General features: G+C 40.0%; 3 protein-coding genes and 1 long non-coding RNA gene across 4 annotated transcripts; 2 read left to right on the forward strand and 2 right to left on the reverse strand.

Moving 5' to 3' along the window:
- Nucleotides 1-324: 324 nt before the first annotated feature.
- terb1 (telomere repeat binding bouquet formation protein 1) lies at nucleotides 325-10,026 on the forward strand. The gene is made up of 17 exons (XM_083973534.1): nucleotides 325-556; nucleotides 681-791; nucleotides 995-1,126; nucleotides 1,677-1,808; nucleotides 1,962-2,022; nucleotides 2,119-2,237; nucleotides 2,637-2,765; nucleotides 2,876-3,028; nucleotides 3,126-3,257; nucleotides 3,412-3,537; nucleotides 4,058-4,200; nucleotides 4,288-4,604; nucleotides 4,696-4,766; nucleotides 5,382-5,618; nucleotides 7,887-7,969; nucleotides 9,179-9,337; nucleotides 9,948-10,026. Exons 1-17 carry the CDS (start codon nucleotides 529-531, stop codon nucleotides 9,975-9,977), a joined length of 2,163 nt encoding a protein of 720 aa, XP_083829660.1. The 5' UTR covers nucleotides 325-528; the 3' UTR covers nucleotides 9,978-10,026.
- Nucleotides 10,027-12,208: 2,182 nt separating this feature from the next.
- Nucleotides 12,209-15,007, reverse strand: LOC310986894 (uncharacterized protein). Its single transcript, XM_083973000.1, has 2 exons — nucleotides 14,902-15,007; nucleotides 12,209-13,938 (listed from the first exon to the last, which is right to left on the reverse strand). The coding sequence occupies exon 2, from the start codon at nucleotides 13,929-13,931 to the stop codon at nucleotides 12,924-12,926; it is 1,008 nt and encodes a 335-aa protein (XP_083829126.1). The 5' UTR covers nucleotides 13,932-13,938; nucleotides 14,902-15,007; the 3' UTR covers nucleotides 12,209-12,923.
- A 96-nt stretch (nucleotides 15,008-15,103) lies between these two features.
- LOC310987128 lies at nucleotides 15,104-15,651 on the forward strand. Its single transcript, XR_014595441.1, has 3 exons — nucleotides 15,104-15,150; nucleotides 15,347-15,404; nucleotides 15,527-15,651. It is a non-coding gene; the product is annotated as an uncharacterized lncRNA (long non-coding RNA).
- A 2,197-nt stretch (nucleotides 15,652-17,848) lies between these two features.
- On the reverse strand, nucleotides 17,849-18,249 carry LOC310988007 (uncharacterized protein; the record flags this gene model as incomplete). Its single annotated transcript, XM_083974487.1, has 2 exons — nucleotides 17,849-18,056; nucleotides 18,149-18,249. The coding sequence occupies 2 exons, from the start codon at nucleotides 18,247-18,249 to the stop codon at nucleotides 17,924-17,926; spliced, it is 234 nt and encodes a 77-aa protein (XP_083830613.1). The 3' UTR covers nucleotides 17,849-17,923.
- Between the last annotated feature and the right edge of the window lie 3,742 nt (nucleotides 18,250-21,991).

The following is a 21,991-nucleotide window of genomic DNA, read 5'->3' on the forward strand; positions in this document are numbered from 1 at the left end:
AAACTCATTCAAGTGATAGAAGAATGGTTAATGTGATGAATCGTGCCGCTGTCGTGTTTAGGTTAGGTCAAAGACGGTTTATAAACCTAAATAGAGTATCTTTGATTAGGTTTCAGTCCTGGACGGCCGCTGAGACAGGTTGTTTCCATGGTAACGCGAAGTGCCGTCCGTTGCTTCACTATCTTGTGTAAGCAAACAAACGCGGAAACTAACATTGGCTGAAGTTTATATTTTCTCACTTTACCATCCCATGTTTTGTCAGAGCAGAAGTTTGGATCTTAGCTTAAGGAAACACCATACATTAACAGAGCAACAGCTTTAGCCAATGTAAATATTAGCACGATTATTTAAGGTTTGTAAGATAGGTTAGCTGGGCAGCTAATTGGAAATAGCATCTCGTTAGCACACAACCACACTATTATCCGCTGGAAGTAAGTAAAAAGAGATAATGTTCTTGTAATTATAAGTTAGCCATGCTGTTGTTAAACTTGAATCGCATTTAATCCTGGCTCTGAACCCGCTGAGAAAATGGATAAGACTGGCAACAGCCGCAACAGTAGGTGACCTTGATGCTAACGCTATCTATAACTTACTCATTTTGTTTATGTAACTTATTTCACTATCCAGCTAGCCTTTATAAATGCATGACTGTTGTTAATTTGATCTCTGCTTGCTTTCAGGCATAAAGACGGATCTCAGCTTCCTGCTTGAGAGCCTGAAATTGCAGATGAAAAGCCCTGATTTACAGAACCAAGCTCTTGACACCATTCGCGATATCTGTGAAACGAGAGGTAACGTTAATATAAGTGAACTATGACTTTGCCCTTTCATGCACACACTTGGCAGCCCTGTCAGTAACTAACTCAGATTTGTGGTTTGGGCATAATCATTTTCATTCAAAGTAGCATTATGTCTAGGTGTGATACCATTCAACTGTCTGTGTAATACTATTTTTTTTTTTTTTTAATTATTATTATTATTATTATTATTTCAGAGGATAATGTGGACCTGCTGAGAGAATTGGGAGGTGTGGCATTTCTGTATAACCTCTCCAAGTCCAGCATTGTTCATCCTGATGTCAAGGAGTCAGCACTCTTTACACTCTGCATACTGTTGGAGGCCAATGGTAGGGGTATAGTGTGTGTGATGGTTGCAGAATCCCAATTTGGTGACACCCTAGTAAAGGATTCACTCTAACAATTGTTTTGCAGCACTTGAAACCTGTGATGAAGTTCACATACTCCTTAAATGAAAAAGTGTAGCCTTGCAGGAACCAAATCTATGGATGTATATGGTTTGGATTTGAAGTCAAAAAACAGAAGATGTACAGATTTAAGGGCAGATAATTGCCCTTAAAAGTGGTATATTAAATGACCTGTTTGCTTATATTAATAATTATTTATGGAACTTTATAACCCTGATGTTCATATTGATCCCTGTGTAGACTGTGGGATACTTAAAACCGCAAAGGACACATGGAACACCTCTGTCAATGTATTATGACATTCAGATTTGAAATGTAGGCATTACAGTCTGTGGTCATGTATTGCAATGCAATTTAACTGTAATTTATTTGAAAAGTATACAACAACCCTGTGTACCATAATATTTTCAAATGTCATTTCATCATAAGTTTAACATAAAGTTAATATATTGTTCTACACTCTTTCTGGCAGTGTATTGCAAGAATTCTTTTTGCCGAAAGGAGACATTTGTAGACCTTGGCCGTTGCTTGATGAAAGAGGACAACACACTGACACAGAAGAGCACATCTGTCTATTTGCTGTCTGTGCTAGTAGCCAACAACAGTAAGATCAAGACACCTTAGCTGACATAAAGGATTACAGCTGTCTAATTTATGTGCACTTTTTATCTCACACAATTTCATGATGATGAGTATGATGGTCTTACTTTTATTATGCAGACATTTGTAGCCCTTGTGTGTCTGTGTGCTTTTGCAGAATTAGGACAGACTTTAGCCCAAAACACTGGTTGCCTTGATGTTCTCCTGGACCTTTTCAGGTACTTTTCAATGATGTAGCGAGACTCATGTCTCATAGTCCACATTGGTAGATAGATTTTAAGAAAATTATGATTTTATTTAATATCTCTTTTCAGGACCACTTTTCCCCTCCCCACCGACACTACTTCACCTGTAGTGAATTCCACGCACCTCTATAAGCTCTGGACATCTGTGTCTATTGCTCTCGGTGGATGTGTCAACAATCCTCAGAATGGTAATGTCATCTTTTTTTTCATGCCTTGTAATGAAGCACTGTAAAACATTGACAGTCATCCTGACCTCCTCTTTGAAGCCCAACCATAGGGTACTTTAATTTACTGAAGTCTTTTACTGAATTTTTTACTGAAGTCTTTTTTGTGCTAACAGCCAGAAACCTTCCAGATGTCTAGTGGACACAATGTCTGAAGAACGAGATGTAACAAGGTCACACTGACCTCAAAACACTTTTTAGCCTCTATTCAAGACTTCACATAGCAATTTATGGCAAATTTATTTGATGTGATTCTGGACAAACAACTTGAGAATTTGACAACAAATTGCAGCTAGTCTCAAGTGGTCTCAGTCTGGTGGTGGCATGCACCCCCTTGAGGGTTATTCTACTTTTGTCTTGCAGAAGAGGGTCAGCTCATTTGTGTGGCAGCCTTCCCCATAGTAAAGACATGGCTTCAGCAGATTGCTCTGCAACGCACAGATATTTTTCAGCCAATATGTTCCTTCATAGCAATGACAGTTTCCAACAACAGTAAGTTTTTATATGTGTATATACAGTATTTGGGTAAAACATCTACATTGAAACAAAAATCAAAACCACTAAATTGGTTGAAATGAATCAGTTGTTCTGTTTGTCCATAGCCTTTGTTCAGGAGCATTTTGCTGCCTCAGGGGGATTGGAAACTCTTGCTCTTTCACTGGTTCGTCAAGCGTCTGTGGCAGATTTGAGCTTGATGTCTTGCCAACTTTCTGTCACTATATCCAAGACCCTATCAGCTTGTGTAACTGATAACTGTGCGTATTGCTCTTTCATACAAAAACACATGCACAATAAGAGGTTACTCAAATATTCACAGTATTTCCCTCTCTATTGACAATCTACTCTCTTTAGCTCCTCTGGCTTCAGGTCTGGCTAAGTATGGCATCGTGCCCCATCTCTTCTCCCTGCTGGCTTGTCCAAATCTTAACCCTGTGGACCGGATCTCAGTTTTACTCACACTGGGTCACTGCACTTGGGCTTCTGGTAAGACTGCTCTTCAGTCTGTTTTTGTGTCCAGTATTTTCTAGTTGTTTTTGAGTCATCCAGTGCTACAGTACTCCTTCTCTTGAGATTACAACTTGGTAATTAAATGCTACCCAAATATTTTTCACAAATATGTTTTTCTTCCTGTCTGTAGTGGAGCATCAGTCCCAGTTGGTGCAGTGTGGAGGCCTGCCCCTTATAATAACCCTACTTGCCGAGGACACATGTGAAGAGGTTAGGAGGGCTGCGACATTCATATTGCAAACCTGTAAACAGGCCAGTAAGTCAAGGCAATTTTGTTTCTATTACAATGCAATTATGTTAGTCATCGTGTTTTATCATTTTTCAGACTCTAAAGCATAGACATTTTAATTTAGCATCCAACAAAGTCATGCACTTAAAGGTGGGCTGCTGAATTCCTGCAATCAAAATGGGCCACTTTGATGGAAGAACATTCACACTAATCTCTAAAGCCCATTTAAAAATCCCAAAATGTTCAGTGCAGAGCTATCGCTCTGGTTCAGTGCAATCAAAGCTACTGTAAACACAGTTTCAGTGTATCTGTTGGCAAAAAAAATAGCAATAGCACTGAAAAAAGTTAGGTTAAATTGCTACACTGTGTAACACTGTTATTGTCATAGCTTCAGAGTGGCATTGTTGATTAGTCCTGTTTGTTAATACAGGGTCTGTTTTTGAACACCTGCTTATAAAAATGAAAAAAAAACTCTCTGTAATTAGCCTGGGTAACTTTTGTCACATTAGATAAGTTAAATTAACTGTTTTTGTCTTTACCTGTGAAGCCACAGCCTTTGGAGTGCGTGATCTGACAGTAAAACATGGAGAGGATGAAAACACTGAGCGCCTTACAAATGTGGAAAGCTTCAGGAGCTCAGCCAAGGAGTTGCTGCACAGGATTGATCTGCTAGAAAAGAACCAGACAAAGGTTAAACATGCCTACACTCACATGATGACAGTTCATTAAGGACATACAGTATTTATGCGTGTGATGTGTGTTAATATTCATCTTTAGGTAGCCGAGGACAACCAGGAAGACAAAGACTCAGCTACTTCAGCAGAAGGGCTTATTGTACCATCTTTACCTCAAGCCTTACCTCCACCTCTGCAGCATAAGCAGGACATTAGAACAAACCCCATAGTTTATAGACAGAATAGCACTCACAATGATATGAAGGAAGAGTGTGACAACAGCATTCAAGTTCAAAGTGTTAGAAACTTAAAGGAAAATGACAGTGAACTGAAGAAAATGAACTTCAACGAGGCTAAACCCAGTGAGAAGCAGGAGTGGTGGTCACTAGAGGGAGACAGAGAGCCACTTACTACAAACAGGTTAGTAAAAGTGGTACTTATTTATCAGAAAACCTCAAATCAAATACTGTTTTTTTTTTTTAATTATTGCTTTCTCTCGTCCTTTTTTTAGTCCCTTCTTTAAACCCCCAGCACCACTGAGGTACAGCGTACCAGAGGAAATGAAATGTACTTATACAGAAGGTAAGAGTTGAAGAGGGGGGTCAACAAATGTCTTAAATGCACTTTTCTGATAACATACCTTTTTTTTGCTGATTTTGACTTTTGGTTATACTGTTGTTTATCATGTGCTTTGTTTTATGTTCAGACTTACAGAACCCAGTGACGAGTAATATCAGGGAATTTACAGCAGAAGAACACTTGCTTGCTCGTTCTCGCTGTGCAGGTACAAGAACATGAAGACATATGAAAATAAAATAAAAAATCCTACAAAATACTATCCATCTTTATGATGAAATAGCAATGTGAAAAGACATTGTGTGTTTGCATGCTTTTACTATACTGGAGTACTGGAGTAGTAGGAATACATTCAGACCTGAGAATGCTGATCTCTTCCTCTTGGTTGTTTTTCAAACACAAATTATTAAAATCCCCTGTACTGAAGTCTGAATACTCCATCAAACACTCATCTGCTTATATCAGATTTTTAAGTACAGTATGTATTACCTGTTGTATTTTCATTTGGGACTGGCAACAGCTTTAGCTACACAAACAGTCAATTGTATTCATATTGAGCTGTTAAGGGGTGCACAGCTAATCTTATCTTATTTTTACATTCCTTTAATCTCTTCTCTTCAGGCTGTGTGGTGCCTTTTGAGAAAGTGACCAGCCGCACCTTTGCATCTCTTCAAAGCTCCTGCCGTCACAGCTGTGAAATGCACAAGGCTCTCCAAGCGGCCACAGAGCAATTCAGGACTCGTCACTGCAGCCTTCTTCTCAGGAGAAAGAACCAGGGCGGCTGTGTTGAGACGACAAGACAAGACTCTGAGAGCGTGTCAGCAACAGAGTCACAAAGGAGAAAAGAACACTGGAGTGGTAAGAGGCTTCAACATTTGAATTTATAAAAAAAAATCACTAAATCAGACAGTGCAGTTCTAGTCTTACAATCTGATTGGACATAGAGCAAATTGCAGTCCCTGTAAACAGAGTTATAAAATTGCTTTTTGTGGTAAAGAGAGCAATTTTGTGTTCATTCATTTTTCAGATCTGCAGAGTGATTCCTTGTAGAAGCTCTTTATAGGTTATAGGCTGCGTCATGTTTTTTTTTACTACGTTTGACAGGGAAATATAATAAACAGTTCTTAAAACACCTATGTGATGCATATTTCAGACTTTGCTCCTTGTATGCGCTTTGCCATGGGTGCACTCAGTTATGGCAGTTGTGATTTATGCATGTCTTCATAGCATGAAATGGTTGTATTTGTATTTGTATTTGTTGTATACATACTGGGACTAGTGACATCTGCTCTAAACTTTATCACAGTGCATTAGTTCAGTCAAGACAAAAGTAAGAACTTAACCACTGAATAAATGTGAATCTGTGTGGAGTTGATTATATTTTATTAACAAACCGTTCAGAGAGTAAGCATGCATCACAAGTGTACCTGTTGGTCCAAAGAGTTTTTTATTTTCCCTGGCCATCACTTCATGAATATTATTTTAATGACCTCATTAAGAAGCACACATTGTTGACTCAAGCTACTGCTATAAAAATGTCTGATTTCTACTCTACAGTAAAAGAGGTCTCCCTGACTCCCATACGTAAAAGAGAAGGTACCCTGCCAGCACACAACTGGAAAACACACAGGGGTAAGAAGCAACTTAATATTAATAGAACTCTTAACACGTGTCTAGAACTGTTGGGAATGAGTGTATGATGTATCATAAAAAGGTAGAAATAAATGCACAAGACCTATAAACTTGCCAGCCACAAAAAAAACAAGTTTGTCTGATAAAACTAAATGTCAAGATGTAACACGTGACAGCAGAAAGCAAATTATATCTTAGAAAAGAAAAAAAATTGGGATTGAAGTACTTGTAAGCTTTCTAACATTATTTGACCTTTATCATTGATGTGACATGCAGTATTCGTTATTTGGGTGTTGTCTTTTCCCCCCGAACCATAGGCAGCAGTTTGACTCCAATGCGCAGACGAGATGCAAAGGAGACATCCACCCCCTATAACAAGACTGGTATGTGCATGATATTTTCATAGCAGCACATGGTGCTGTCCTTTAAATGTGTCATAACCAAAACAGGTTCATCTTCCTGCAGGTAAACATGTGACAGCAGATTCGTGTGTTTACAGTGGATTGCGATGTGTGAATGTTGTGATTGAGAGGCTGCGGTGGGAGCTGTCCTCTGTAATGTGTTCTTGGCAGCAGACAAACCAAAGAGCAGGAGGAATGTTGAACTGCAGCCAGTGTTCTCACAGCGCAGGCCAGGGCAGCACAGCTGTATTAAGCTGTTTCACACTCTATATAACACCATGTGTGTGTGCGTACGTGTGTGTGTATGTGAAACAGAGGGAGAGGGAAAAGAGAGAGAGATTGAAGGGTGTGTTCTGATGCTTTTGTCCAATGCCAGTGACAAAGCAGTGAATGCAGAGGAGTTTTAAAGTGTTCCACCTTATGGTCTTGTATGTTCTGTACTTGCATTACAATCACTTTACTGTAATGCACATAATTATATGATTTGTGGTTGTCTCTGCCATCCATGTACTTTTTCTTCTCCCATTTCCCAATTTTGCCAGTTCACATGATCTTGCTCAGACTGTCTATTGCCAAAACTTGCAACAGTGTTGTAATATGGATGTAGAGGCGCCAGTGTGGAGTACAGTCTCTGTGCTGTCAGGCTGAGATTTACTGTATTTTTATACTACTCAGCCAAATGCATTTTCCAATGCTGACTTTATGAGTCCACACTTCAAATAGTTTTTCTTGCACTGCACAGTCCACATTTTTATTCTCTCCGTCCAGTTCATCTGTTTTTTACATTCTTCACCTTCTCCGGTAATATACTTCTTTCTGTCTTACAGTAATTCTCTGCTTTTCTTGTCTTCCCTCGTCTCCCTTTCATTCATCACACATTCTTCTATTTCTGTATTATTGTTTGTATGTCAGCTGTATTAGTCGTTAAAGGTAATGTGAAATCACTCCAATGAGAAATAGGGATAGAGTGAAAAGAGATTAAGTATCTTTGTGTATTGACTCAGGTAATGATGTTGAGTAACTGAATAAGTTGCAAAAACAGACCTGTTCTGACTCGTACACACACACACAAATGCAAACTGTTTTGTTTCAGCTACAGAGAGAAGAGGAGCGGGTGACAGCAGGCGCCGTGTTCCTGAGGGTGAGCCGAGGACTGTCGCTGATCACTGCTCTGCTGTAAGACTTTGAGAGAATATTTTCAGTCAAAATGTTCATGTTGATATGGCCTGACAGAGTTTACCACCAGCTTTGTGTTGCCATGACTTGTAGACTGCAGTATATTTCACTCCAACACTGCTTTGTCGTGTCAGTGCCTGCACACAGTAATACAGAGATGCATGTCAAATTAAATCTAACCCATGGAACAAAGGAGAAAAGATATTTTTCCTTTATTTTTGATACTGTCCTTGGATTATTTATCTAAGGTGAACAGCTAATGTCAAAGTAATGATTATTGTGGCTTTATTAATTAACCTGTTACAGTAGTTGCAGGGTTGCCAGCTGTGCAACCAATGAAAGACAAAATGTGTGTAGCTTACTGCAAGTATAGACAAAGTTCCACTACGACCCATGCCCGGCTAAGGTATCTCTCAATTTCAGAACAATATGAAAAACAGCAAAAACCTTACTGGTTGGATTTATTTATCGAAAATTACAATATTAATGTGGTCATCCCTTGCATGGTACACTTAATCAAGTCATGATCAACAGCTGAATCTTAACACAGCTGCCAAAATGTTCTTGAAACCACTAACAGATGATCTTTGAAAACGACCATTGCACCATCCAGTAATTTTAATGTAACACCCTATTGCACAACATGATCAAGTGTTAAATGCACAAATGCGTCAACTGTGTTAAGCCAACTGAGTTTCATAGCTTACTGAAGTTTGTTCAAAGCAATCGCTGCCTGAAATGTGGGATCTCAAATAAGAACTGAAGGATATGCTTTGCAGGATGGTTGGGAGTAATTTATACCATTTGTAGTTAATGGGCTGAAATGTGCACAACCACCAGTAAATTCCAATAACATTGGTAAGACAGGCAGCCTGGGTGGATCGTATTAGATTGTAGTAATTAAATGAAAAACAGACGCTCAGTACACCCATTTCATTTCTATTCTATTTTATTATTCTATCAGTAGAGCTTTAGTGTCAAGGCCGTGTGTCCCTGGAGAAGTCATCAACATCTGAAGCAGTTACAGTTACAGCACAATCACAGTTTTGCAATGAGGTAGCTTGTGTAAGGCAGAACCACCCTGGCATTAAACTTAATGATTCCAACTTTGCATCTCTGCACGTGACTCGTTGCATAATTCACACACTCTCCTGTCTGTCAGACAGTCTAATCTTAGTTTAGTCTTTACTGTCATATTATCAATCTTAGAGTAGAAGAAGGAGGAAGCACTTCAGCCATGAGGAGGTGCGCTGTCTACTGAGTGGAGTGAAGAGATTTGGCTCCTCTTGGAACTCCATCTTGTGGTCATATCCCTTCCATCCTGAACGCACTAATGTTGACCTGGCCAAGAAATACAGGCAGCTAACGGTAACAAGAGAACATCTTGAAATGAGGTTTTAAAGCAGAAGTAAGCGATCCGGTCGTTTTCGCTAATGCTGCGTTCCAGGCAGGCTTTTGAAATCGTAAATTACAGCATCAAGTCACAACTTACGACTTTGTAGCGTTCCAGGCAACCCACTCGTGTTTTTCCGACCTGTTTTACCGGTGAAAAGTGCACTATAACGGCCACTCGTAACTTCCGACCCGTGAACTCGTACCAGATCGAACTGGTACAACTTCACAGGTCGGAAAAACAGGAGTTACGAGTTGCCTTGAACGCACCATATCCTCGTCCCTACGTCACCACATTCACGGCGTCCCTTGGCTGCACACACAGCCCTGCATGCCGTTCTCTCTCCTCATTGGATAAAAACTGTAGGATACGATAAATGTTTTCTCCTCGGCTCAGAGCAGAGCAGAGGGACTGACAGACCCGTGTTTCGGTCCAAACACTCTATGTAAGTGATTGCTGTCGGAAGATATAACTATTTAAGACTTATATTAACACAAATATATCACTTACTTCTGCTTTAAGATAACTGTTATGAAATGTACTGAGATTAACTACCTTGGTGTCTCTTCTTGTTTTTGCCTTCAGAGAGGTAAAACCCATGGATGCTGTCTGTGATTAATCCTAATCTGAAGTTCTCTGCCAGACACATTGATGCTGGCCTTCTGGGAATCAACACCCTTGAAATATCTGAAATGCTTTGATTCTGTCTGGTTCAAAACACTGTATTTATGATAGAGTTATTCATCTAAAGTTGTAAACACTCCATATTTATCTAGATATTGTTCTTTGAATTTTAGTACTTTGTATATCGTTGGCACTGTCCTAGACATTGTTTCTAAAGTGGTTGTTGGTGTTTTGACTGATATTGCAAATGGTTCCATTTTGTTATTAAAACAAAAACAGTTTTCGCCTCTTAACTTTGTCTCCTAGTATCTTCTTCATGTACCTTGTATTTTTGCAAACAAACCTTTCAGAGACATCTTAAATTGAAAATATGGCAACAAACTCTAGTTATGATGTGCGTAATATAAAAAGCTAATTAAGACCAAATAAGAAACTATTTGTTTGGATCAGTTGTGCCACATTTAGGTAAAATTAGATGTATGTAACCTTTAAGCCCGTTGTTTTGCTGTTGCATCACCTCTTGATGATTCACCGCCACATTGTGCCAGACCACTGTGTTGTCAGGTATTGGATGTCTGCCAGATATAATTGCAGTTGCATAATGTTGTCATGGGTTGTGGCAGTTAAATGTTCAAGAACTTAACACTCAGGCAATCAATCATAACTCTCCTATATAACTAATTTTTTTAGCCTCAGTTGGATTTAAACAGACATATTTTGGATAATAATTTTAAGACATGTAACTAAAGTTGAGAGTTACTTTTTTGGGTGGTTAAAATGTCAGAGAAGTTGTTCCAGCAGAATTGATATTTACCAAAGGTGTACAAGAAAAGATTTTGGGTCGTTCATTCCTGCAGATTTTTCTCGGCCTACTGTACTAATACTGTATTCAAAAGTGAGTGGTGTTACGCATTTGAATTTGACATGTAGTATTTTCTTGCCTTTTATTTTTAACAAGAATCTGCTTTTTTAAATGCAAGAATGATCCAACCACAAAGCAATGATAGTTGCACTTCTGCTTTGCCGCTATAAAAAAGCCTTCAAAATCACATTTTTGTTACTTCCCTTGCCATATACTGTCACGGAAGTAAATACCAAGTTCTGTTTTCTTTGGTTTTGTGCTTAGGCCATCAGAGTCCGTGGAGAGGACAGGAAATCAACATTGTTTATTGAGCTGAAAACCTCTGGTATGACAGGAATCACAAATATTGCAAATCAGCTTCTTATCTATTCTCGGTGAGCATCAAGAAGCAGCTAACTGTACGCTTTACCAAAGGCAAGCTTGACTGAGATCACTGTCTAAAGTGTGCCTCTCCCTTTCCATGGGGACTCCTCTGTGTGTTGCCAAAACCATGGGACTTACCCGTTTACCATGTTCTGATGCGTTGACTGTTAAAGTTCGATATGACTGAAGAGGGGAAAAAGTTTATGGGGAACTACACACAAATTTTGTATATACTGTATATATTTTATATATTGTCAGCAGTATACTGCATTGTACATCTTGATGACACTGCAGGATTGTTAAGTGCTAAAGTTCCTGTCACGGTGGCACAGTCTGTTATTTTACAAAGTTTCATTTTTAGGCATGGCCTCTCATACCAGTTCACTAACTACTTTGTCAAAATGTTGGGATAGCAAGCCAGCGAGGGCAGAGGGAGTGTGGTGGGAGAGGCATGTGAGGAGCAGATTTCTCATGGACTGCAACACAGTCACACTCGAGACTTTTGACCCAGGCCCCCCGAAAACCTCCTTCCTCTGGAAAGAATGTGGCCTCGTCTCTCCCCCTCCTCCCCCTTCCTCCTCCTCCTCCTCCTTCTTCTCTCGTCTTCTCTCCCATGAGACTGTGAGAAGGCGCTGTCTCTTTTATGTGATCTGTACTGTGTTGAGGCTGGAATTTGATTTCCATATGTGCTCTGTGTCCCATACATGCACTAGCATGTTGTGATACTTTCTGTCTAACAGTGAAAGCTCAGCAGTTGGCACTTATGTATTGGACTGGCTGAGTCACATTCCTCATTAGAAATAAAGGGATGAGCTCACAGCTACTGTTTATCTGAAGGCCTGTTGTTAGACATACAAGCTAATGAATGCTAAGCATCATACCAACTTGCCTTTCTCTTGACCTTTGTATTTTTCGTTTCCATTCTCAACATCATACAGAGTAACATGTTTTATTATTGTTGAAAAAAACAAAAAAAACAGGGTGGGTGACTATGACACACATGGAATAATATTTTTATTTATTTTTTTACAAGCAAGCTACTAAAATTTCTTTTCAAAATTACATTATTATACTGACAATACAATAACCACTCCTGTTATTGCCAAGTCCAAACATGAGTATGTTAAAGCAAACATGTTTATAGGATACTTGTATCCTTTTATATCATCAAATAGTGTCCACCTGTGGTTGCATTGCTACTGTCCCCTGCCTGTCCTTTTGCACTAACTTATGAGTTATCCACTTTAAAAAAAACTGGTACTTTTCCCTCAATTGTTTTCATTATCCCTCATTTTTCACTATCAGGTTGTGATATAAAGGTACCTTTTTGTTCAAGTCCTTACATGAAATACAATAATAGTCTTGCTTGGTGAATTTGCATAGAGGAAGATCTCTGTTGTCCATTAATACACTTAAGTACACTAATATCCCCTGTCCTGTTTAAGCTATTTTACACTTCACCCACACACAATATATGGCTGTATACAAGTATGAAAAAACATGAATGTATCAGTATTTAGTTTTGGGTTAAAGCTGTCCCAGAGTTCACTTGGCACATTTGGTTCATTTTGAAAAAGAAAAAAAGCTGTTTGACCACACAGGTGAGGAAAAGAAATTGTATCTGAAATTCTTACAGACATCATGTGAAAGGTAAAGAGGGTTTCACAGAAAAATATCCATTCACTTGCTTCATGAATTCTCCCCCAGTGGATTCACATCAGCTCAGTAGGCGTGCTTATGTCTGTGACGAGAGTGTCATCAGGGATCTTGACATCACTGGGAATGAGGTCAGCAACAAGGTCATTTCCTTTCAGCTCTAGGTTCTGTAGAAGTCCACTAATGTTTTCCTCATTGACATCACTCACAAGCTGCTCCAAATTCTCTGCAGCCTCCACCTCTGTCGGCTTTTCCACAGATTCTGTTGTTTCCTCAGGCTTTTCCGGCTCCAATGTGGAAATCTCAGCAGCCTCGACGCTGCCTTCGCATTCCTCGGCCATTGGGATGTCTGAGGGCTCTTCTGTATTATCTGGGTCAGAGGGGGAAGCGTTAACCTGTTGGGGAGCGTCATCGCTGACACCTAGGTCCACTAGAGGGGCTGAGACAAGCTCTGGCTCAGGGAGAGACTCTTGGTTAGCCATGTCTGTCTGCTGCTCCAGAGACTCAGCAGGGACCGGTGCTGCCTCTGAGATGGGTTCAGGCACAGCTTCGGCCTCAGCTTCTGCCTCTGGTTTTGAGGTAGGCTCTGGTTCAGGAACAGGTTCTGGGGCCGGGGCCGGGGCCGGTTCTGGGGCAAGCTGAGCATCGGCAACAGGTTCTGGTTCTGCCACAGGTTCCGACTCTGGAGGTGATGGTTCACTGATTGAGACCAGGGGCTCCGGTTGGGCTGGTGCTGGAGTTTCCTCCTTTGGCACAGACTCTGGTGCAGCATCGTTTGGTGTGGCTGAGGCAACAGGGGCCTCGACCTCTTTGGACTCGGCCACACATGCTTCAGTAGGTAAACACGCCACTGGTGTCACTGGCTCCCCCACCACCACATCTAGATTCTCTGTAGTGGCCTCCTGAGTCTGCGCTACAGCAGACTCCTCTGCTGCTGCTGCTGCTGCTGCTGCTGCTGCTGCTGGTGGAGGAGCTGCTGGCTCCTGTTCAGCCCTCTGTTCAGTGGCAGCAGTTTCACCACTGCTGGCTGGCGTGTCTCGCCTTCTGCTGAACCTGTTTCCCATGATCAACCTGTTGTCAAGTTCAAAATGAGAATAGTCGTTTTTAAATAATTAGTCAACAGTTTGTTTGTAAAAAGTAAATCTGTACTGCAACATTTAACTCGATACTACATAAAATTCCTGTGGTTGGTGGCACTGTGTTAAGTTGAAGCTGATGTTTTACTTCCAAATTCATGGATACACAATTGAATTGAGTTACATAAAGAACAAAAAAGTATTTATAAAAATAAGAAATATAATAAAGAGGGAATCTTTATTTTAGTCAAATCAGGTTTTTAAGTTTATTTACATCAACTAGTCGGGCAAACATATTCATGTTTGTGTGTTTTGGTACATTATGTTCCCTTGAAGCCTTCCTGGACTGCATGTACACTGTGCTGTGCTGTGCTGGGAGAAGAGCTGTGTCTGTGTGGTGAAAAGTTTCTGAAGTGCCTAGGGATGATTTAAAGCTTTAAAGTTTGTTTGATTCTTTCTTTCTTGTTTGCTTTCTTTCTTGTTTGCAGGTCACCTCACGGGTTTGCCCTTTAACTGCATGAAAATCCTGATGAATCCTAGACAAGTTTAAACGTGCTCTTCACACATTAATCCCTAAAATATAAAGGAAAAAGTTTCTTTTTTGTTGTTATTGTTTTCTTTATTGCATTTTCTGTTTATTCTATATCACAACCACACCTTATTATCCGTCTGCCAGAGCCTTGATCTCCTTTACCACATGCAATTTTATGTGTAATCATTAAAAATTTTGCCCTGACAAATATAATGATGATCATAATTTAAACCGCAGATAATATCATTTGGATAATTGCTTATAATTGCAAGTCAAAGCAAAACGAACAAAGAAACTCTTGCTGACGACCCGCCTCCCTCCCTCTGCTGAACAAACTGTTAAAACTCTCCAAAGCGCAGAGGTGAAAACAACTCCGGTGATAATGAGTAGTGAAAAATATGGAACAGGAGCTAATGTGCAACCAACCTTCAGGACCTTTCTTCGGTGCAGAAAAGTAGAAAACGCAGCAGACGATCTCGCACTCTCGACTTGGAGAAGTCCGCACGTCAAACTGACTGTGCAGCGCACCAGCTGCAGGACAGACGGAGCTGTGCAGACGCTGCTGCTGCTGCGCACGGAGCGCGTTCACGTCCTTTGCGCGCCACCGCTAGCCTACCACAATTGACCAGAAAGCTGCACTTCCTTACTCAGATTGACACGAGTCTCTTCAAAGATGTAAGTAAATAATAAAACCTTTAATTCAAACTATGTTTATAATGTACCACATTTCAATATAATCATAGGGTTTAAAACAACATTAGAGGTTTTTTGAACTGATACCTGTGGGTTTTGTATAGGCCTAATACAATGTACAAGTAGCCTAAACATGCTGGTCAGTTGGTTGAATATTAATCCCGTGACACATTTGCAGAAGTTGACAGGGATTCCACTCAAAGCTCACTCATGAACACCATCTAGTTGATAATGGGGTAAGTTTGTGTTGATTACTTGAATTGATGGGCGGATTTATGGAGTCTAAATGTTTGTCATCTCTCTGTTTGTCATATTGTTGGTTGTTTTGGTTTTTGACAATCTGAATATTAATGTGCAGGTCAAAGATCAAAGGGCCTCATCAGGCTTCAGTTCTAGCTGCTCTGGCCATGAAGAGTCCCACAAGGTGCTGTTTGTGGATTTCTGTGTTTCTGCTGCTCATCTTCATTCAGATGATTACATCCCTGGTGCTCTTCCCTGGCGTGTTCATCGCCTCCAGTGATGCCCACATCGGTCCCTTTAAAGCCGAAAATAGCAAACTGTACTACCTGACTCTCTGGGGAGCTGAATTTGAGATAATAATTGACATTATTTCAACAGTAGTTGTCCTGGGTTTGTACGCTCCAGTGGTGCTGGTGGCCTTTGCCCTGCTGGCAGGGCTGTTGACAGCCTACGCCAAAGACAGAGCAGCACTGTGGTTTAGTATGGCCTGCCAGGCTGCATCAAGCCTGCTCATCCTGACTGGCATTATTGCTTTTCTAGTACTCAATCAGCCGTATGTGACCTGGGAAGACATGACCCCCTGGTTTTATGTGTGTGTGGGAGTGCAGGTTGAGCTGGATATAACAACTGTGTTGACCTGCGTATTAGGGAGGAGGCTAACGTCTGACTGGAAGTAGACTGATTCAAACTGTCCCCACACAAACACCTCAGTTGGGTGCGTGCAATTGCTTGTGTGTAGTCATTCTCACCTTAATCCAAAGGAAACTTTAATCATGAAGACAAAGTACTTGAGGCGGGTATAACTAACCTGTGTGTGTGTGTGTGTGTGTGTGTGTGTGTGTGTGTGTGTTTTTTTGTAAACATTACATAATATTTTGATCACTATATCATCTCAACCATGGGAAATGCTGGCGAAAAAAAAAATATATATAGCCTATCAATGACCTGTGATAGATAAGATAACCTGATAAATGTTTTAATAAAATGTATTTCAGTTCCTTCCTTTTGTTTAATCAACTAGAACAGGATGTTAGCTCTAATATAGTAAATGCACACACAAATGAAGATAAGAACATCAGAGGCTTTAATCTGTGGTGTTATAAAATCAAAAACTGAAGCTGCTTCACTGAGACCGACTCCAGTGCAGAAATTTTGTTTTTCTTATAGCCGAAGCTACAATATTGTGCCCAGAGTGGAAACTCTGCATAAAGTCCAATAGTCTGCCCATAGAAACTTCAGAAAGCATTGGACTTATGTACACACAGCTGTGGTGAAACAACCACAAAAAGCATCTACACCTCATTTTGATGCAAAACTGTTGGTGATTACGGTAGTATCTTTCTCCATGTCCACTTTCTACTGCGCTGTGCCAAAATTTTACACAGTAGTAGCCTATCAATTGACGGATCAATGATTGAATTTGTAGATTTATGGAAGAGCTGTGTATATTTACATGTGCTTACTGACTTGACTCGATTACAGAACAGATAACATTTCCTAATAAAGAGAAGATTGTTCCTCAGTGGTATTTGATGAAGTTCATCGTCAGGTGAAAAAAATTTCTCGCACAAGCCGTAAGGCATCATCCTCCCCTTTTGCATCTGTTGGCGTCTGAGAGCGCTCCTCCTTTTTCTCAGCCTCCAGTTCACTGATTACAGCACCTATGTGTTTCTGAACTGGTCCTGACCTCTGTGCCTCAGGTTCCTGAAACCTCTGGTTGTTGGTATATGGCAGTGTTTCCACTTCAGTAACATCCAAGTCTGTTTCTGAAGTGTATGTTGCCGCCTGGGCCTCACTGCAGTCGGAGGACTCCTCCTCTGCAGCCTCTCTCACTGCCTTTGGTTTTGCCTTTGAAGATGCAGGTTTCTCCTTGATCTCTGCAGTGGTGTCTTCTGCCTTGTCCCAAAACTCAGCCTGTGTGGGCAGAACAAGCACTCATGATTTATAGGCAGTGAATCAGCCACAAATAAATGAGCGGTATGAATCAGAACATTTTTTGCATAGAAATGATCTGCACAGTAGGCTATACTAATTAGAGCTTTATGGAGAAAATGTATGGTGTGTCTACTTGTACAATTATATAGTCCCTTTGATGTTCACATACAGTATGACAAACATGTGTTATCTAATATATTATTTTTATGCTTCATTCTTCACACTTTTCATGGAAGTTTACAAAAGAAATTATGCAATCTGGTTTCTTCCTCTGGCGAAACTAATGGATGAGCTTATACAATGATTTAAGAGAGCTGATTTTCTCTGAAACAGTTTGATAATTATAATTTATCTTGGTGTGCAGATGATCAAAAACTGAAACTGCTGTAAAAATTTTGATGTGTTTAAGTTTCCTAATTTATGGCTTTATATGGATTGTTCATGTAGTATTTATTCCGTGTAATAAGTGACTGCTTACTTCAGTTCAAGTTTATACTGGTCCAAAAAATGATGCTCTACTAGTTTCTACAGTTTTGGATTTGATGTTTAGAGTTTTTTCAGTGTGGAAACATGAGCCGCTTTAAAAGGGAGAGAGGAGAAACAGCGCCACCTTCTGGTCCGTGGGAAGAGCCACATCCTCGCCGGCACCGTGGGTAAGAAACGACACAGCAGCGTCCACCAGCTCCTTCTCGTTCATGCAGTAGAAAGCAGCTCTTAAAAACACAACAGTGCGGGTTTGTTCACCAGACTCCACATATGAAATCACACATAAATCAGACTCTATTTTGTTACACAGGTCGTTTACCTCGCTGCTTTCCGTTTTCTCTTGCTCTTCAGCGGCTCCTTCTCTTTCACTTCCTGCTTCTTTGCCATCCATGACGGCAGCGCCCGGTGTTTGTCCGACATGTTGGATTTGTTTTAAGCACACGCAGCTTTTTACAACCACGCGTCCATCCCCTCTAACACTGCAGTTGCGTCTCTGTATTATCCACCATTTAGTGAACAGAAAACCATATCCATGCAGAAAACACACAGAGGGTTATGGTGAAGTCACGCGACCACAGAGACCGACTGAACCATTAGCGCCACCTGGTGGGCAAACAGCTTCATGCGCCATCAGAAAACGTTCAGTAGAACACAGACCATCATAAGACCCACTTTGTTGGCTATACAGAACATATTCTATTTTTTTTGTAATAACTTATATAATTAACAGAATAAATAAATAATAAAAATAATCAAACTACATAATGCAGATCTGTGCAGAAGTGGAGTTGCAAACAGCATGTTGCTAAGGCAGAATGAGGCTAGAAGGTTGTTCTGTGGTGACATTACTGCTAATAATTCTTTCTACACAATTATTTATTATAGCCTAACTATTAAATTATATGTTTAACATAAATTATATGTTTTTGTGTGGTTTGGAGAATATTTAAGGTAAACTACTGACATACTACCATCATTTTCAAATGCCTCGCTCTCCAGTCTTTGCCTATTCTCGCTCACTCGCGTCTTCTACACAGCAGCACACTTACATAAACTCTCTGTCTCTCTCTCACACACACACACACACACACACACACACACACACACACACACACACACACACACACACACACACACACACACACACACACACACAGTACAATTTGTTGTTGGAATTAATCAGCATCGCAGCAGTGTATAGGCTACTGTGCTGTGGTGTGTAATTAAAACTGTGTTGCAAAGTCCTATCATCTAAGGTCACATCTTTCACCGTGGCCTTTTTGTGATCTGAGCTTGTTCAACATAAATTTGAAGTGTGTCTGTTGTTTCTACGTCACAAATTTGGACTGGTAGCTATACCAAGGGTCTTGTCTGGCATAAAGCAACATTTCTTCAAAGAAATTACAAGAAAATCAGTTTATTACTTTTGCACTTTCTTCCCAAGTTAGGCTACCTATTGTTTTATGCCCCTTCTTTGCTGCTGACATGTATTCTGGGTATGTGAGGACATTCAGAAGCTCTATCCCCATGCCGCTTGGTCGATGGCCAATAGCAGTTAATCCACACCAGTCTAGTCTTATGACACATTCCCACTTCTCCCTATCTTCTCCTTTCTCTGTTCTTTTCTCACCCTCTTTAAGTGTGATATTCAAAGCAACCTTGTATCAGACTCTCACTTTCTGTCACTTTGTACCCAAAGCTGCCGTCTCTCACTCAGGCATTTTAATTATGTCTCTAAAGCCCCTTCCTACAAGTGCTTAGGCTTTGATTGCAAAGACCAGCTTTGTATATTTGACTAAATTAAAAAGTGGGGAAGAAGAGAGGGGAGGAGGGGCGGGGGGACTCAAGGCAAAGAGCATGTTAACGGCCAGATGCATGCACAGTGTCATTTTCCCTAAAGTACTCAAGTTCAGCGCATTTTAGGAACAGCAAGTAATCAGATGGTTGAACTGGTTTCACAGTAAAAAAACAAAACATGTTTCATGTTTTTAAAAATCCTGTCGTTCCTAAAACCCGTTTCTTTTTTTATATGATGCTAATGTAGGCTACAACTCATAATATGAGCAAGCACAAACTGATATTAGCCTAGATTTAACTGGTTTGCCGTGAAAGACACCACTTGTGTAACATGAGGGTCCCAGACAAAGCTCTACCCTATCCATCTTTTTTATATCCACCACAGTGTGGTGGTGTTTAAAAAAAAAAAAAAACAAATACACAAAACATCATCATAATTAACTCTTTGCTAAAATCACAAATTCTTAATAAAAAATCAGCTAAACATTAAAAAAAAATCTTTGATGAACCTTAAGTGGCACTGGACTCATCCTCGTCCAGGCTTGCTGCCACATCCACAGATCAGTCCATGCTAAGAAGATTTCAGTTTGCTACTGCAGTAAAGCTTGTCACTGCTCTACTTGCCTGCTGACTTTGTGGGTCGAACACGGCCAAGATGTCTGATCAACTTAGAGAGATGGGAGCATCAGCACTGTGGCGTTGTTGGTTTTATACCGGGATGAAGAATCTTCCTTTTTAAAACATTGAACCCATTTTTTAAATCATAAAATATAGATTTGCAAAACACAATTATCTCCCAATATTGATTTTTAATTTTTGATAGGGCAGAAGACACAAATGATCCAAGTTTAATTTTGACTTAATCTAATCTATATCCCCTCTTGTTTCCCACATCCTCCTCCTCCTCACATGTTATACAGAGGGTCCTAATTGGTGAGAAGCAGACTAATCTTTCAGTTGTCTTCCTGGGCTTAATCGTACTTTGCGTACTGTAAGGGTCATTACCATTGGCCATCTGTTCCAGAAACATCCTTGTGATTGGCCATATGCTGTAAGATTTAGGAAGAGCAGAATGTTTAAATTGAATGAGGATATCCCACTGCACTGGTCATGAGGGGAGTGGTGTGTGATGGAAATGTTGCCATATATTTTGACTAGTGACGTGTTTTGGGAACTACAGTATAAGGATAGCAGGTCTGAGAACATCTTGCTCACTCACCCATTGACTGACTGTTCATGCGGTTGTATGTTTGTGACTCCATTCATGAATGCTTAGGCTATTAAAACCCAAGAAAGACAGCTGTCGTGTGAAGACTTTCTTTTTAAATTCTTTATTGAATAGATATAAAAAATTTTTACCACCACAGGTGTTATCTGTTGGGAGAGACACAAGATCATCTCACTGTGGCATCCAGGATCACGTTAGTGCAACAGTATTCACTGATGTGGAGTTTGGTAAGAAGTAAAATACGATGCAACAAGACACACAGTCCAACACCTGAGGAAAAGAGGAAGTCATTTTTAGATGTAAGCCGACTGTCGAGATCCCATTTGGCTTTGATCACTAAAACACATGGGAGCCAATTATTCCCTGTATAAAATTATGTAGAGTGCAGTAGTCCAGCACTCATTTAATGCATTTATATATGACTGCTACTAAGTGCACTTGATTTAAAGTTGCAGTACATAATGTTTCTATCACATCAACTGGATATGCGTATAAATACTTACTCATTCCTGTTGATATCTTTGCTTTTTTAAAACAATATATATATTTTGCTAATGATACACAGCATATAACTTGAATATAAAAGCTTTTTATTAATTGATGACTCAACTTATTATGTTGTGCCAATTTTTCTGAGGTAACACTTAAGGCTGTTGAAATAATCACTGGAAATACAGTGTATGGCATCATGTCTTGTATTTTTGCATACAATTAGAAAGTCTTGCTTTAGTTTCCTGAGCCAACAGGTAAACAGTAAGCAATCCATCCAAAATCAGCTCATCAGCTCCCCACATATCCCCTCTCCTCGCCTACAGGGCACTTTGCTAAGAATGTTTTAATGACAGTGTCTTTAAAACATTTTTCTTTGAAAATGAGGAAGATGCCTCAAGGATCAAATTCCCAAATGTCATATCCCAAATAACAAAATAGCTTGTTCTTCTCCCTTGAAAATATTAATTTACAGTTGTATGCGGTTCTGGTTTGATCTCAACAGGAAGCAAAATACTTGAAGAAAAAATTTGATTAAATACATTTCCATCTAGTTGCATGAAACTGAAGGTTTGCAAATGACAGTTTTTTTGAGGAACTGAATGTGTGTGCAACATCACACACACGACAGACCATATGTTAGTTTGA

The sequence above is a fragment of the Trachurus trachurus genome, assembly GCF_905171665.1.
Source record: "Trachurus trachurus genome assembly, chromosome: 6".
NCBI lineage: Eukaryota > Metazoa > Chordata > Actinopteri > Carangiformes > Carangidae > Trachurus > Trachurus trachurus.

What these genes read in the sequence shown, in the direction of transcription:
- terb1 (XM_083973534.1), top strand. Translation starts at nt 529, where the DNA reads ATGGATAAGACTGGCAACAGCCGCAACA. An exon ending in TGTGCTAGTAGCCAACAACA is followed by an intron (nt 1,809 to 1,961) that starts GTAAGATCAAGA and finishes GTGCTTTTGCAG; the next exon opens with AATTAGGACAGACTTTAGCC. An exon ending in TAGAAAAGAACCAGACAAAG is followed by an intron (nt 4,201 to 4,287) that starts GTTAAACATGCC and finishes ATTCATCTTTAG; the next exon opens with GTAGCCGAGGACAACCAGGA.
- LOC310986894 (XM_083973000.1), bottom strand. Translation starts at nt 13,931, where the DNA reads ATGGGAAACAGGTTCAGCAGAAGGCGAGACACGCCAGCCAGCAGTGGT.